At 43.6% G+C, this 14,163-nt stretch overlaps 1 protein-coding gene across 5 annotated transcripts in view; it reads right to left on the reverse strand.

Annotated features, from left to right (window-relative positions):
• Positions 1-5,988: 5,988 nt before the first annotated feature.
• The window catches only part of GREM2 (gremlin 2, DAN family BMP antagonist), a 51,250-nt gene continuing 43,075 nt past the window's right edge, over positions 5,989-14,163 (reverse strand). For 4 of the 5 annotated variants that reach the window (XM_084625193.1, XM_084625197.1, XM_084625195.1 and 1 more), the window contains one exon: positions 5,989-8,823. In XM_084625193.1, coding sequence (XP_084481319.1) covers positions 8,316-8,822 — 507 coding nt within the window. In that variant the 5' untranslated portion in view covers position 8,823 and the 3' untranslated portion in view covers positions 5,989-8,315. Of the gene's footprint in view, positions 8,824-10,862; positions 11,004-14,163 lie in introns of those variants that run through there. The other variant, XM_084625196.1, reaches the window with a different exon arrangement.

Here is a 14,163-nt window from a genome sequence, read left to right on the forward strand (position 1 = left end):
GAAAAAGTAAAATCAATCATGGGTCTAGCTATTTATAGCACACCTCTCCTTGTTGGTGTTAGGACACCATTAAGGACACTAGATGTAAATATGGCTTATAAATGTGGTAGATGTGTCTAATTTGTTTAATTCTCCTCTCTGGTTACAAAAGATTATATCTAGCAATCTACCTTCATTGCCCGCCATTTGAACTAATATTATAGTACTCCTGTATCCAGGTCATGATGTAGCTTTACAGACCACTTGGAAGTTGGAAATACTCTGTAGTTTTAGAACCAATAGGTAACACTGGTCATAGACACCTTCCACATCAGCAATCCATCATACAGGTGCATTGCATGGTAATAAATGGGGGATAGTTTAGAGAGAGGATCCTTTCAGTCTTCTCAGCCAGGTTTGATACTGCAGTGCAGCATCTCAGAGAGGGGAAATGGACTTGCCTTTAAAATAAAATATAACAATACAGAATGAAGGGCTGATAAAGGTAAAAAGAGTGGCTGAATATCCCGAGTCCTTAATTTGGAGAAGCAGGAAGCCCTTTTGTCATACTTTCTTTGATGGGATACAGATGGATTTTTGGGGATGCTGAGATGCCTGCAACCAAAATATGGTTGACATATGAACTACAAGGTTTGAGGTTTTTTGTAGGTATTGACTCTTATGACAAGTTGCCTCATTGAAAACGTACTGGGCTCCCACAGGCCCCTCTGCGGAGCCTCACGTGACACCCCCCCCTTTGCCATGTCCAGTCTGCTGCTTGTGCCGGACAGCCCTGCTTATTCCCTGGAACCTGCATAGTGCAGCTCATTGCCCTCCATGCCATAATAAGTAACAACGAAATGCCACTCAAGCATCTTTGTCAGAATGACTCCGCTCTGGTGAAGTGAGGTGATGTGCATTTCTCTTTTTCAGGCTGTATAAATGCTAATTCACTTCGTAACGTATGCGGTTTAATTCTCTTTTTCAGGTTCGATCTTGTGAATTCCTCCAGTGCATTTGTACATTTATATGGCAACCACTTACCCCTTCAAGCTCCATTAGCATATGCAGAGAAAAAAGAATGGAGGCTTTGGGCTTCCTCCTGTATAAACTTAGCACTGCTGAATTCAGGAAGCAATGTGGCCTTGTTATATGTATTTAAATAGAGAATGTTCACGTGCAAAACTATTCGGTTTACATTGAGTCTCTGGCAAAGTCTGTAAGCACAAGAGATCAACAGAGAGCTAGAGATGGGGACAATACTTTGAGTAAAGAAATTACCCCACCTCACCCTTTTAATAAAGCCGAAGGGACAGATCCTCAAAGCTATTTAGTGCATTAACTCCCCTATTAAAATCAATGGCAGATACTCCAGCTCCTCAAAGGTACTTAGGAGCCTATCACACTTCAGTATCAACACTGCAATGCAGTGTTGAAATGAGGGTTTCTTTAATATAGCATCATGGGCCAAATTCACCGAGAAAGTGCTAAAGTTTTGTTAGCCTGGGACGTGTATCTCTGTATTTGTCACTCCAATTCCCAGCTCCTGGGAAAGACACTCTTGTTCTTAGGCAAGCTGAATGATAGGTGTTGCTGACAGCTACACTTAAATTGTGCTTCATCTTCTACTGTCTCCAGTTCCCCTGAAGTTTCTGCATCTTTCAGGGTAGCCAGGATTTTTTTTTCTTTGTCATTTCTCATCAGTCACCACTAGTGGCCACTCTCCAACATGCATTGGAACACCTAATGCCGAGGTATCTTGCCATCCAGTGGAATCATCAGCCTTGACTTAAATGCCCTGTATATTGTAGGGGGAGCATTAGGTGCCTAAGAAAAGGATTCTCGGAAGCCAGCAAGCTGAGCAGCGAGCTGAAGAAGCTACCCACCAGTGAAATGAAGAAAACAAGGGAAATAGTTAGGCCCCAACGGCTAAATCCCATTGACCTGGGTCTTGGAGCCTTGACTGACAGGCCACATCAAGGTTCCTCTCTGCTCAGGATTCTTAACCTCCTGGGGCTAGGGGCCTGAACCAGGTCAACCCTTTCTGGTGAAAAACCAGAGAGAGATTCCACTGACCAATTATAGCCAATTGCCCAGTAGTCAAAGCACTCACCTGAGATGTGGGATACCTGTTTGTTTGCAAATCTCTGTTCTGCCTGAGTTGGAGGAAGGATTGAACCCAGGTCTCCAGCAACCTTGGTGAGTACCCTGATCACCAGGCAAAAGGTATTCCTGGCACTCTCTAGCTATCTTTCCTGTGGAAGCTGTTCCACTTTGTGTTAAATAATTACATATTCACTGGGCCAGACAAAGGTTGATGCCACATCCTGACGATTAGACCACTCATCTGGGAGACCAGCTTCAAGTCCCTGCTCCCAATAAGGGAGCATGAGGTTTTTGAACCTGGCTCTTCTGCATCCCATGGGAGTGCCCACATTTAATAGCTTTTGGATAATGTGAGAAATCCTGGACTTAGTTGTCTTTTGTGTGCGTGGGGCAGGGGGGGAGTAGGTATGCGAAGAGCACACATTAAGCCAGTTGCTTCCAACATAAGTGTGAACAATTCTATTGCAGTCAATGGAATGGTTTGCACCTAGGGATTAGTGCCAAAAGGCATTTGGGCACCTGCCACATTAGCTAACTAGCTTCTAAAGCCAGAATATCTAAAACCCTGTTCAGCTGCTGCCTAATCCTGGAGATGCTTTCAGTCTCTAGGCACCCAAGTTTCCATTGGTAAAGGGTTAGGATTTGGGCATGTGCACTGATTCCTGAACCCAGCTCATGCTTAAGCCTCAAACTAGGGGTGCCCTCATGGGTAGGGCCCTGTCTGTGTTAAAAGTTATAAAGGCAAAAAAGGGCATAGGAACCTAGCTCCAGAAGGGGGCGGGGGGCATGGCTATGAACCCTGAGCAGAGTGCAGTGCTGGACTTCAGTGCCTAGGCCCAAAGGGGTTTAGGCCTCTAACTCTTATTGAACAGTGCCTAAACACATTTGAGGGGTTCAGCCCTAAGACCCTTGCCTCATCCCTACTGGCTAGCATATGTAGCATTCCTCCCCCTGCCCTGGGGTGGCTTCTTAAGCTCCCCAGGCATTGCACAGGGAGCCTGTGTGGATCTAGGCCTTAGTAAATTTGGCACATTAGCTGCAAGATCAGCAGTCACTTGCAATGTTTTGGAGCCCACACGAATTTTCATGGTGAAAGCTGCATGAGGTACTCTATACTTTTACATTTCAATACATATTGCTCATAAGCCTGCCCAGCTGGAGTCTGTTCCTGATCATGCTCCCACACCTGAACCCTCTGCCCCAGGTCAGCATGCCCTCCCACACCCTAACTCCCTCCCAGAGTGTACACCCCCACCCCAGTGAAAAGTGGGTGGGGGAGAGCAAATCATGACAGGAGGGGAGATGGGGGTGGGGCACAAGGCCTCAGGGAAGGGGCATTTGGTTTTCATGAGACTAAAAAGTTGGCTAATGGTGTAGTACCTAATTACTCATGGTACTACACAACATGAATAAACCTAAGATCCTCACCCTTCATGGGTACAGCTGTGAGCTCTGGTATCATGATTGGCAGATTTTTTTTACCCTACAGTGATGTGAAAAATACACAGCTTAGTTTGTTGCAACGGTTTTCAGATTTGGCTGCTCTTTTACCAGCGACACTGCAGCTGAAAGTTCCAGCCTTGCTTTACGCCCCCTTACTTAAGCAAATTGCATCATTCTAAATTATTGCTTCCATGCCTGATATACAGATGTGGCTCACTGAGAATGAGAATTCCAGTGTGGCTTTTATAAGTGGTTATAAAAGGCTTGTGTTGTTTTGCGTTGCAAATTGAAACCTTCAGGCCGTATGGTACTTCAATGACTATGTGTCTAGTGATTTAACAGTACTTAGCACTTTCATCCCTATCTCAGAGCACTTCACAAAACTAAGTATTAACAAACCTACTTTTACAGATGAAGAAACTGAGGCAAAACTTTTTTTTTTAAATTAATACTTACATGGTTGTAATCACCATAGTGTCTGAGCCCCGTCATATTTTGGTTTTCTTACCTCCCCTGTGAGGTAGGGAAGTACTAATATCACTCATTTCTGTGCTTTTAAGGCTCTCAGAACACCCCTAAAGCAAGAGAAACTGATGAATGTGGGTGTGTACACACACACACCCCTACCTACAGCTGCAGGTAGCCTGAAACAGTAACTAAGGCATGTTTGCAGTAGAGGTTTGTACCTGGAGTTAATGGACTGCCAGTTAGCATGTGAGTAAAGGCTCTTCTGGGCCCTCTGCAATCATCTGTAGTTCAGCCTAGGCTCATCCCACATGAGTTCATGTTTCAAAACTCTAGTGTAGATATACCCAAGAGGTAGGCAATGACATATTAATCCCAAATCAGGGCCCTGTGGAGTCCGTAATTCTATGATGACTATATGGCATGTTTTCAAGGTGTCACAGAATGTGCAGCTGGGTATCCAGTGTTTATTCTATTTATCTGGAAGGATCTGCCATGCTCTCCCCATACTTCTTGGGGGAAGATAATCCCTTTATCTTTGCACTTATCAGGTAGCTGGAGGCTGGAAAGGCATAGCTAGGGCTAGATCCATCCAAAGAGGGATTTAGGTTCCTTAACCCCAAATTTAGATCCTCAAAACCCCTGCTCAGCTGCTAAATCCTGACCGCTAGCTCACAGTTAAGCCCCAACAGGATTCTCAAATGAGATTTTACCCCACTCCACCTATCACACCCAAGGAACCTAATCCCGTAGGCATGCTCTGAGCTCACCTAGCCAAGGAGAGAAAAGGTATCCCTTTGTAACCTTTACTTACTGGCTAAAGTGCTCACACAGAAGAGACCAAGGTTCAAACCTTGACTCTACCCAATACAGAGCAGGGGCTTGATTGAACCCAGGCCTATGACCCCCTACCCCGGGTGATGGTTTTCCCTCAGTTTCTGCAGGTGAAGCTGTTCTACCTTATAAAAACAACTTGAATAATCACTGGCCCAGAAGGCAGGTGGGGAAAATGACTCTGTAGCATGGTGGTTAGGGCACATACCACCTTTCTCAGCATTCCCAAGTGACTACTTAGGTGTGTCAGACGCAAGTTCTGCTAACGGAGATTCTTCTTGCACTCAAGTAGCTAAGACCCATCCCTTTTGAAGCAGGATCTGAATCATTAAGTTTATTAAATGAAATAAGCAGCCCCCTCAACACTTACAGCTACCTTAGAACAAGGTGCTCTATGATGCATCTTGAAGGCAAAATGTATTTGGCTCACACACACACACACAAAAAAAATCTTACTTTGGAAGTTAAACTAACCCTTATAAAGTGTAAGTTTCACAAGTCTCTGTTTGGTTTCATTCCAACTGACTATTATAAAAGACATTTTGCCAAAGGCTGTTAAACTTGGAAGAATTTATTTTGTGGAGGACAAATGGCAAGCAGCGGGAGAGCCACACACTTCTGACACCTGCTATGCAACCATCTTCTCTCCAGTTCAACCCAATCACTAGAAATCTTGGCCACTCTCTTCCTTGCAATATCAGGGCAAGTGCATAAGGCAACCCTTTACTTCCTTAGAAAGGCCATCTGCATTGTGGGTAGCACCATGTAGGCTGAAGCATGACACAGGACAGCCTCTGTGGACAGGCAGGCCAGCCATTGGTGGAGCTTTAGCTCCGCCCTCACAAGTCATTGGCCAGCATAGCTGAACCAGCATTTGAGAGTGGGATGTTATTTACCACACATAGGGCTAGTGAATGTTATTGCCCCTCCTCATTTCCAAGCAAGAAGGTAACTCAAGAGCAGGTTGTAACTGTCTTGTTCCCACACGCTCCCAAGGTAGCACAAATACATATAGTCTTTTGTCCGAGTCTTGTGGCAAATTCGAAATGGAGCCCTCGCAGAACCGGAGACTGAGCCAATACACCATCAGTTAAAATAGTGGTAAGAGATTCTGAAGTTAGAAGCAAAGCCCACACACCTGGAATCCATATAACCCTAGAGTATCTTTATTTGTTCTATAATTTAACAGTACACCTATAAAATAATTATAGCATTTCTTCATTTTTTTTGTTTTCATTTATAAAACAAGAATTAAATACAGTTTGAACCATTACAAGCTCTATTCAGTTTTTACATACAAACAGCCCCAAGGAGGAGCTTCATGCTGCAGCATATTCATATTGCAAGTTGGTGAGAAACCCTGCTTGGGTGTAGCTTAATAAGCATTCTTGCATATTTTTCCTTAAATAATTTGTAGAGTTAATATAATTAAGAAGGGCCCAGAGAATTTCTATCTAGTTTTAACCACATGGGCCTGGCTTTACAATCTCTTCCTTCAAGGACACACTCATAATCCTAGAACCCTAATGGGTTGCAGGCATTTCAAACTCCCTCTCTACTGTCAAAAAGCTCCCAATAACCTAGATTCAGCAGTGCCCATTTGTATGGCTGACAGTGTAGCAGTACCAGCCTCTAAAGCAAGCCCTAGACTAGGAGTCTCCCTTGGCAGCTCTGACATTGTGTAACAACAAGGCAGAAAATACATGCAATGTAGCTGTAACAATGTAGGGATAACATACCTACCCGATCCCATCCTCCCTGTGCCAATCCCCATAAACCGATTGGTGAGCTCTAGCAGAGATCAGTACCAAAAGCCTCTTAAAGCAGCCTGCCTCACATAATAGTGAACTATGCCATTGAACTCATAGCTGGCAACAGTTTGTAACACTTTTAACCCTTTGGATTGGTCATTCCTAAAGACGTTGCCAGAGAAGTGCTCCACAGGCTGATTTCACTAGCCCAGAAGTATTGCAGATGCTAAGCTATAAGACATGCAACAAGGTCACACATTAGTCTCTTGTATTAGTTTCTGTGCTCTTTGATTAACTTGCTGCATTTAAAGAGAAGACATTACAGCCACTGGTCTTACACATCTGAACTGGAACATACTGAATATACAAACATGCTAAAGTTTGGTGAGTGAGTAACTTACTATGGACTTTAAACGAATTGAAATATCCATCGATTCATTATACCCCTATATCAAAAATGTAATGGGGCAACAGTGCTGCAGTAGTTACAACAGCTTATTCCCGCCCAATTTGTAAAGGATGGGACAGAACCCTTTCTCATTTCTGTAGCTGTGACCACATTCTACAATCACTTGCTAGCCTACTCTTCCCTCAACGTGACAAAGGTCACTTGATTCCCATTCGCTGTGTGGAAGATGCCACTCCCGACACCTGAAGAAACTGATATGTAAGGCAGCTTTTGTATTCAAAGCAACAATGACTGCAATCTGTCCTTTGTGCTGCAATGCTTTAATAACTTAAGTGAAATACTGCTCCTACAACTGTTTTAATACCCTCCCCGCAAACCCACCCCTCGCAGGAATAAATACACAGTAATAACTGGATGGGTTTCGGAACAAACTAAGGCAGAATCTACTGAAAGCCCACTCAAAACCTGTCAGTTTCATGTCAGGTGACTGACCTAGCAATCAAGTCTATTTACTCAAAAACACTTTAATCTAATCTTCGGAATATTCTGCCACAAGAAAAATATACATGGCTAGGTCTAATAATATTTTAAACAATTACACTATAGCTAGGTTACAAAATAAACATTGCCGTAGAGACTGTGTGTGTGATATAGTCAAATTGCAACAGCACAAGAATCCATCTTCAGTCTGTTGACGGAAAAGCAGGGGCTGCTGAGAGAGCTGTGGCTGGCCTAATGTTCCCTCTCCCCATGCTTATCTCCATCTCAGACAAGGAGTGCAGAGCCATTCTGTCATCCAACGTGAGAGTTCCTGGATCAGGCTCACTGCCCCTCCCTTTCTTTGAGCACTGTACTGTATCCCAAAGCTGCACCTCACAGCCGCAGGTGGCAGCACCAAGCACTTAAATAGGAGGGTGAAAAGCTCCAGACTGAACACTGAGTGAGACGGAAAGGTAGCGAGACACATTTTCTTCCCACAGAAAGGACTGGAGTGTAGGGCAGAGGGTTTTTCCCACATAGTGGGAAATGCTGGATTCAGCCATCGCTCACCTAGATGATCATCAATCCCAAATTCGGAGAGGCCAGCTCCACCCTTAAAGATACAATTGCAAGATGATTAGATCGGAAATATGCTGAGGTTTTATGGCAAGGTGCCTAACATAGCCCAGGCCAAGCTTTATTTCCAGTAGGCAAATGACAAGTGAGCCTTCCCTGCTAGAGAGATGCATCCTGAAGAAAGAAAACCAGACAATGAGTCTGCTCAGGGAAGAGGAGAGACAGCAGCAAATCCGATGGGGTGATGCCAAGCAGTAGCCAGATACTTGCTTTCACTGTTTGTCAGAGTTGCTGAGGTTCACAGACATACACCTGCACTGCTTGACTTTCTGGATTTTCTTGAGTCTGAAAGGTGGATCCAGCTCAGGGCACTCCAGCTCCACAGTGAAGGAGGTGACTTTCTGAGGCTTGCAGAAAGCACAGGACTGGAAGGATTCCTCATCCTTTTTCACGTGCCGGGGGATGTAGAAGGAGTTGCACTGGCCATAGCAGAAACGGTTGATGATGGTGCGGCTTATGCAGCCCTCCTCGCTGACTGTCTGCCGCAGGGGTTGGGTTTTGCACCAGTCACTTTTAAGGTACTTCCTCTCAGTGACCACCAGGGCCTCCTGGCTGGAGGCCAGTACTTCTTTGTTCAGATGCTGCCTCCTCTCCGAGTTGTTGCTTGTGCTATCTTTGTAGGGAGATGGAATTGCTCCTGCAGGTCGGTTTTTCCTGGTATCTGTTACTTTAACCAAGGCCGCCACCAGAAAAACAGATAAGGCAAGTTTCCAGAGCATCCTGCAAGAATAATACAAGTGACGGTTAGAAGACATAACACTTCAGCACAATTTGCCTTTATTTTATCAGCACAGATATTTTCCCATCACAGCAGCAGCTAGACAGTGTTCACTAAAGAATTGTAGATATGGCTATTATACTCTTCATTCACCTTAGGAGAAAGGAAATGTTTTCTATTTGCCATAACTTAAGTCTGTTTCTTCTGCCCCGTTGAAGAAATCCCTGCCATCATGTCTAAAATCATCAAGTGTTGGACACAGGACATGGCAATGAAGAAATGAAGGGACCAGTAGATTATCTAGTCTGACCTCCTGCTTAACACAGGCCACAGAATTGTATCCAGTTACTCATGTATTGAGCCCAATATACAGATTTATTTCATTGTATTTAAGTCTACATAGTTTATTAATGGAGCTGGGATATTAAGATTTAACATCTGTTTAGTTCCCTAGCAGAACGGCTAGTTTTTAGCGCTCAATGGTCACCAAGTATGCCAGCAGGATGGGTTTCTGGCCACTGGGAGACACAGCCCGGCCAAGACTCACCTACAGTAAGAATTCGCTACTTCTTCCAAACCTTTTAACTACCATTTTCTCATTGATAAATTGATCATTTTGCCACCTTATGGGTAAACTGCGCAAACCATCAGTTAACAGAAGCTAGACCTGAACTAACTTCTCCCCACCAGGAACAACTGGGAGACCAGTTGGCTAAGTTTCACAAGTCAAATAAGGTCTGCCAATCTCCTGAAAGCCCATCTGTGCAACCCCAGTCAGATAGGAAAGAAATAAAGTAAAATGCGACTTCACAGTATATAATCCTGTTTCAAGCTTTGGGGTTCCAATTCTAGTCTAGTTCCAAATCATAATACAGTCAGCTATCAAGCGGTGTCTACCAGAATAATCTCCTTCACATTTCTTCTGAAGTTTCTGGGGTTTTATGTATTTTGCTGTCAGAGTGAACTTATATATTCCCGAGTGGCTCTAAGCAGCCACAAAATTGAAAGACAACAAATGCACAACTATTACGAGAAAATATACAAGTACAATACATTGTTAATCTGTTGGACTCATTGCTACAAGGTCCTTCAGGTGAATAATTTAGTATGATTAAAAGAGAAGCACACATATATGGATAAGACTTTTTTTTTTTTTTTTTTAAACAAAGAATAAGCCAGTCACTAACTGAGACATTAAGAAATTTTCCCAGTTAGCAGATTATTCCATAATTGTCCATTACAGTTTCCTGCATCTGGAACTGGCCACTGTTAGAGACAGGCCACTGGATTTCATGAACCAGTCATTTGATCCAGTCTGGCAAGTCTTATGTTCCTGAAGGTCATCACTCTCTGTAGGAGGAAGTTAGGCCACCTGTACAGAATTCCCTTTGACACGTTAGGCCTAAACCTTCACAACACCCTCAAAAGTATTTCTGAGGAAATAGGAACAAGAAAATGTACGGCAATAGAGACACAAGAGTAGATTAGTATTGTGGTAAGTGACAGTTTCCTCTGATTTAGTACTGAAATGATCCAGTATGGTATAAGGAGATGCTGGGCTTTGGAGTTGGTAGGGACACGTACACATCTACCCACACCCCCCTAAATTAGCAAATAAACAAACTGGCTTGCAAAGGTACTGAGTGTCCATTGATCTCTTTGGTGCTTTAAATAAATGGCCTATTTTCAGCATGCTTAACATTCAGCACATTAATACTCAGATGAAGACTGGATAAAACTCTTGGAAAAGGTTCTCTGCAGATTCACCACCATGACCACTGGATGTCAACCCTGGTATCCAAGCCAAAACCTAATCAGATAGCTACAGTCCCACATTTAGTTTCAGTTTGATATAGGTATCCCACACTTCCTCAAACTGATCTCACATTATTGTGCACTTGTAGCCGCACTCCAGTAATGGGTGAAATAATCTATCCCCATGTTGTTTATGAACGTGCATTCTCCACATGGCTCATGACACATACAAAGCCCCACAAACAATTACAACTTCATGTCAGACAGACAGAGCCACTCCACTTACCCTATTGCTCTGTCCTAAACTAGGAGGTCCAAGTGTTGTGCATCCTTTTAGATCACCACATTTCTAACCACATGGGTGCCTCTTCAGAGCCGTGCTAACCTGCAAATCACTCCCTCTTAAACCCAGGCACTGTAAGCCGCACAAACTGTATTCAAGAAAACAAAAGGTACATACAACCTGGTGACAGAAACATTCCATGCACTATATATTCCAGGTAACCACCACAAAAAAGAAAAGAAACCTCAATGAAAGCACAGCAGCATTTTGGAGAAGCCTACTCTATAGGTGCAAAAGTAACATGGTGAATGTTAAGTTGATTTTGTTTCTGAATAGGCTGGGTCCACTGAATATAGGCAGCTGGCAATAATGGGCCAGAGCCTCAGACCCAGTTCCGTTCCACCCAAGATTCACAAAGGGGATTTAATCTGGCCACAACTGGCCAGGTGAGCATTCCTCCAGCAAAGGGGAAAAATCTCAATTAGCATAAAGGCAGTGGAGCCCATCTTCACACCATTCTTACCTGCAGTATAAAAGTAGAGCAGAGGAAAGCTTCCCTAGGACAATTCTCAGAGGGCATAAAGCTGCTTAAGGACCATAGCCAGCTGTTATAAGTGAAAGCAGAAGCCCCTACAATGCTGTAACTTACATAAGAGCTGGAGCTAGGGCACCTTGACAAACAAGGAGGTGTAACTTGTTCCCTGGCCCCACCCATTGCCACGTGTGTCTTGGTGCAGAAAAGAATTGCGCCTGATGTCTTTGGTTCAGCTGCATTTATACTGCATATGTGTTGAATTTGGAACTGTGAGATAGTGGACACTAGATCAACTTTGGGTTCTTAAAAACTCATGGAAACATACATAAATCATGAGATTAAAAAAAAATGTTTATAGCTACAATGATCTATGGAGTCATAATATTCCCGTGAAAAATAAGCCCTGCCTTCTAACAAGCCATCAGGCCTCCATCACATGCCCTACAAAAAAGTGAGCTGTGGAAAGACAAAGTTTTGACTTCTAGTGATTTGCCTTTAAAATAAAAAGGAGCCTCCTGACTTTAAACCAGGAAACACAGCTTATAAAGTCAGGCTCCTCCTTTGCTATTCATTGTCATGGCATTTTGCAGCTGTTAAGGAGCAACTACTGCAGGAATAACACCAAGTCAGATGAGGTCTGATGGTATAACATGTGGGGGGAGGCCCTACCCTGCTGCCAGAAGTCACACTTATTGATTAGAGGTTAAACATCACTTAGAAAAATATAATCATAATGAGTTCTCCCCCAAGGTTGGCTGCTACCATCAGCGCCCACAAGAGTCCTGGCATAAGGACTATCTCCTAAGATCTAGCTCCCTTTGATAGAAGGCTAGTCATAGAACGTCAGGGTTGGAAGGGACCTCAGGAGGTCGCCGTCTAGTCCAATCCTCTGTTCGAAGCAGGACCAATCCCCAACCTCTTGAATCTGTGGTGAAGAGGGAGAGAGAAGTTTAATAAGCCATATCTACTCCAGTGAGTTAGCAGGAACGCAGGGCTTGTCTACACAAGCAGCGCTGCAGCTGTGCCACTGCGGCGTGTCTGATGAAGACGCTGTACGCCGACAGGAGACAGCTCTCCCACTGACGTCACAAAAACCACCTCCGGGAGAGGCAACAACGACGTCAGCGGGAGCAGCTCTCACACCAACATAGCGCTGTCCACATCAATGTGTCACTTATGTCGCTCAGGGATGTGGGGTTTTTTTGGTTTGTTTTTTGTTTTTTTTTTTAAAACACCCTGAGTGAAAGTTATCCTGACAAGAGTGCTAATGCAGGCATGGCCTAAGTAGCCGCGATTTGCGGCATTCCAACACCTTCTAACAGGGTGGGACATCATCAGACCCCTCCCACTCTATTGTTAGAGGGCTACAGTGGCAGCTTGCCAGGAGAACACGCATTTAAGCTTGTATATATTTGTAAGACGTGAACAATGCTATTATCAGAAACTCAGATTCAGTGAAATTCTAGCCATTGCAGTCAATAACTGTTTTTACCAAGACGTCACCCATTTATGCTCATCTGTCTCTCTGTAGACTTCCTGGTCCCTTGGCACTGGATCTTCCAGACCCTTGTAAAGGTTAGTTGATAATTAAGGTTAATTTATTTGTAACTTATTGAAGTATTCAACTTAGCTCTGTAGTGAGTCAAACACAATACATGTAGCCATCTAGGAACTTCCAGCTTACATATTATAATTAGAGCTGGTCAGAAATGTTCCAATTGAATGTTCTCCTGGCAGAACACACTGATTTGGCAATAGCAACGTGGGAACGTATTGATTTCAAAATTTCATTGGAAAGATGTCTAGTTTCCTGTCAGCTCCCCCTGCTTGCTCCTCAGCAGCTCACCTGGTAAGACCCAGCTCCCCAGGCAGTGGTTTTCCAACCTTGCCAGCTCCTCATTTCCTGGAAGGGGAGTGGGCAGGCTGCCTGGCTCTCTGTCTACTAGCTGAGTAGGCATGGAACTCTTCCACAAACACCTTAGATATTTTTTCCCCAAAACTGACTATTGAATGGGAAAAAAAAAAGTCAAAATCTTCAGCGTATTTTGGGGAACAGAAAGTCCTGTTCCAGCTCAGCTCTAATTATGTTCTGTAATCTTAAGAAGCCACGTTTAAACTGTGATAACACAGCTAAGAGGACAAATTCAATCCTTGGATGTATAGGAATGGTAACAACAAACAGAAAGAGAGAGGTGTAATTACCTGTGTGTGGGCATAATGGAATACTGGGGCCAGTTCTGGTGTCTGCACTTCAAAAAGGCGGTTGAAAAACTTGAAAGGGTTCACCAAAGAGGCACAAGAATGATTCTGGAAAACCTTTTCACAGTGAAACACTAAAAAAGACTGATCTGTTTAGCTTATCAAAGAGGAGATATGATAAATGTCTATTCTATAAATACATACCTGAACCCTCTTCAATTTATCAACATTTTTCTTGAATTGTGGACATCAGAACTGGACACAGTATTCCAGCAGCAGTCACCCCAGTACCAAATATAGAGGTTAAGAAAAAACCCTCTATTCCTACTTGAGATTCTCCTGTTTATGCATCCCAAAATTGCATTAGATCTTTTGGCCACAGCATCACACCTAGATAATTAGTTGAACATGAGTTCTACCACAATCCCCAAATATTTTTCAGTCACTGTGTCCCAGTATAGAGTCCCCCATTCTGTAAGCATGGCCTGCATTCTTTGTTCCTAGTTTTATACATTTATATTTAGCAATATTAAAATGCACATTGTCTGCTTGTGCCCAGGTTACCAAGCA

Source organism: Lepidochelys olivacea (assembly GCF_965140295.1).
Source record: "Lepidochelys olivacea isolate rLepOli2 genome assembly, chromosome: 3".
Lineage (NCBI taxonomy): Eukaryota > Metazoa > Chordata > Testudines > Cheloniidae > Lepidochelys > Lepidochelys olivacea.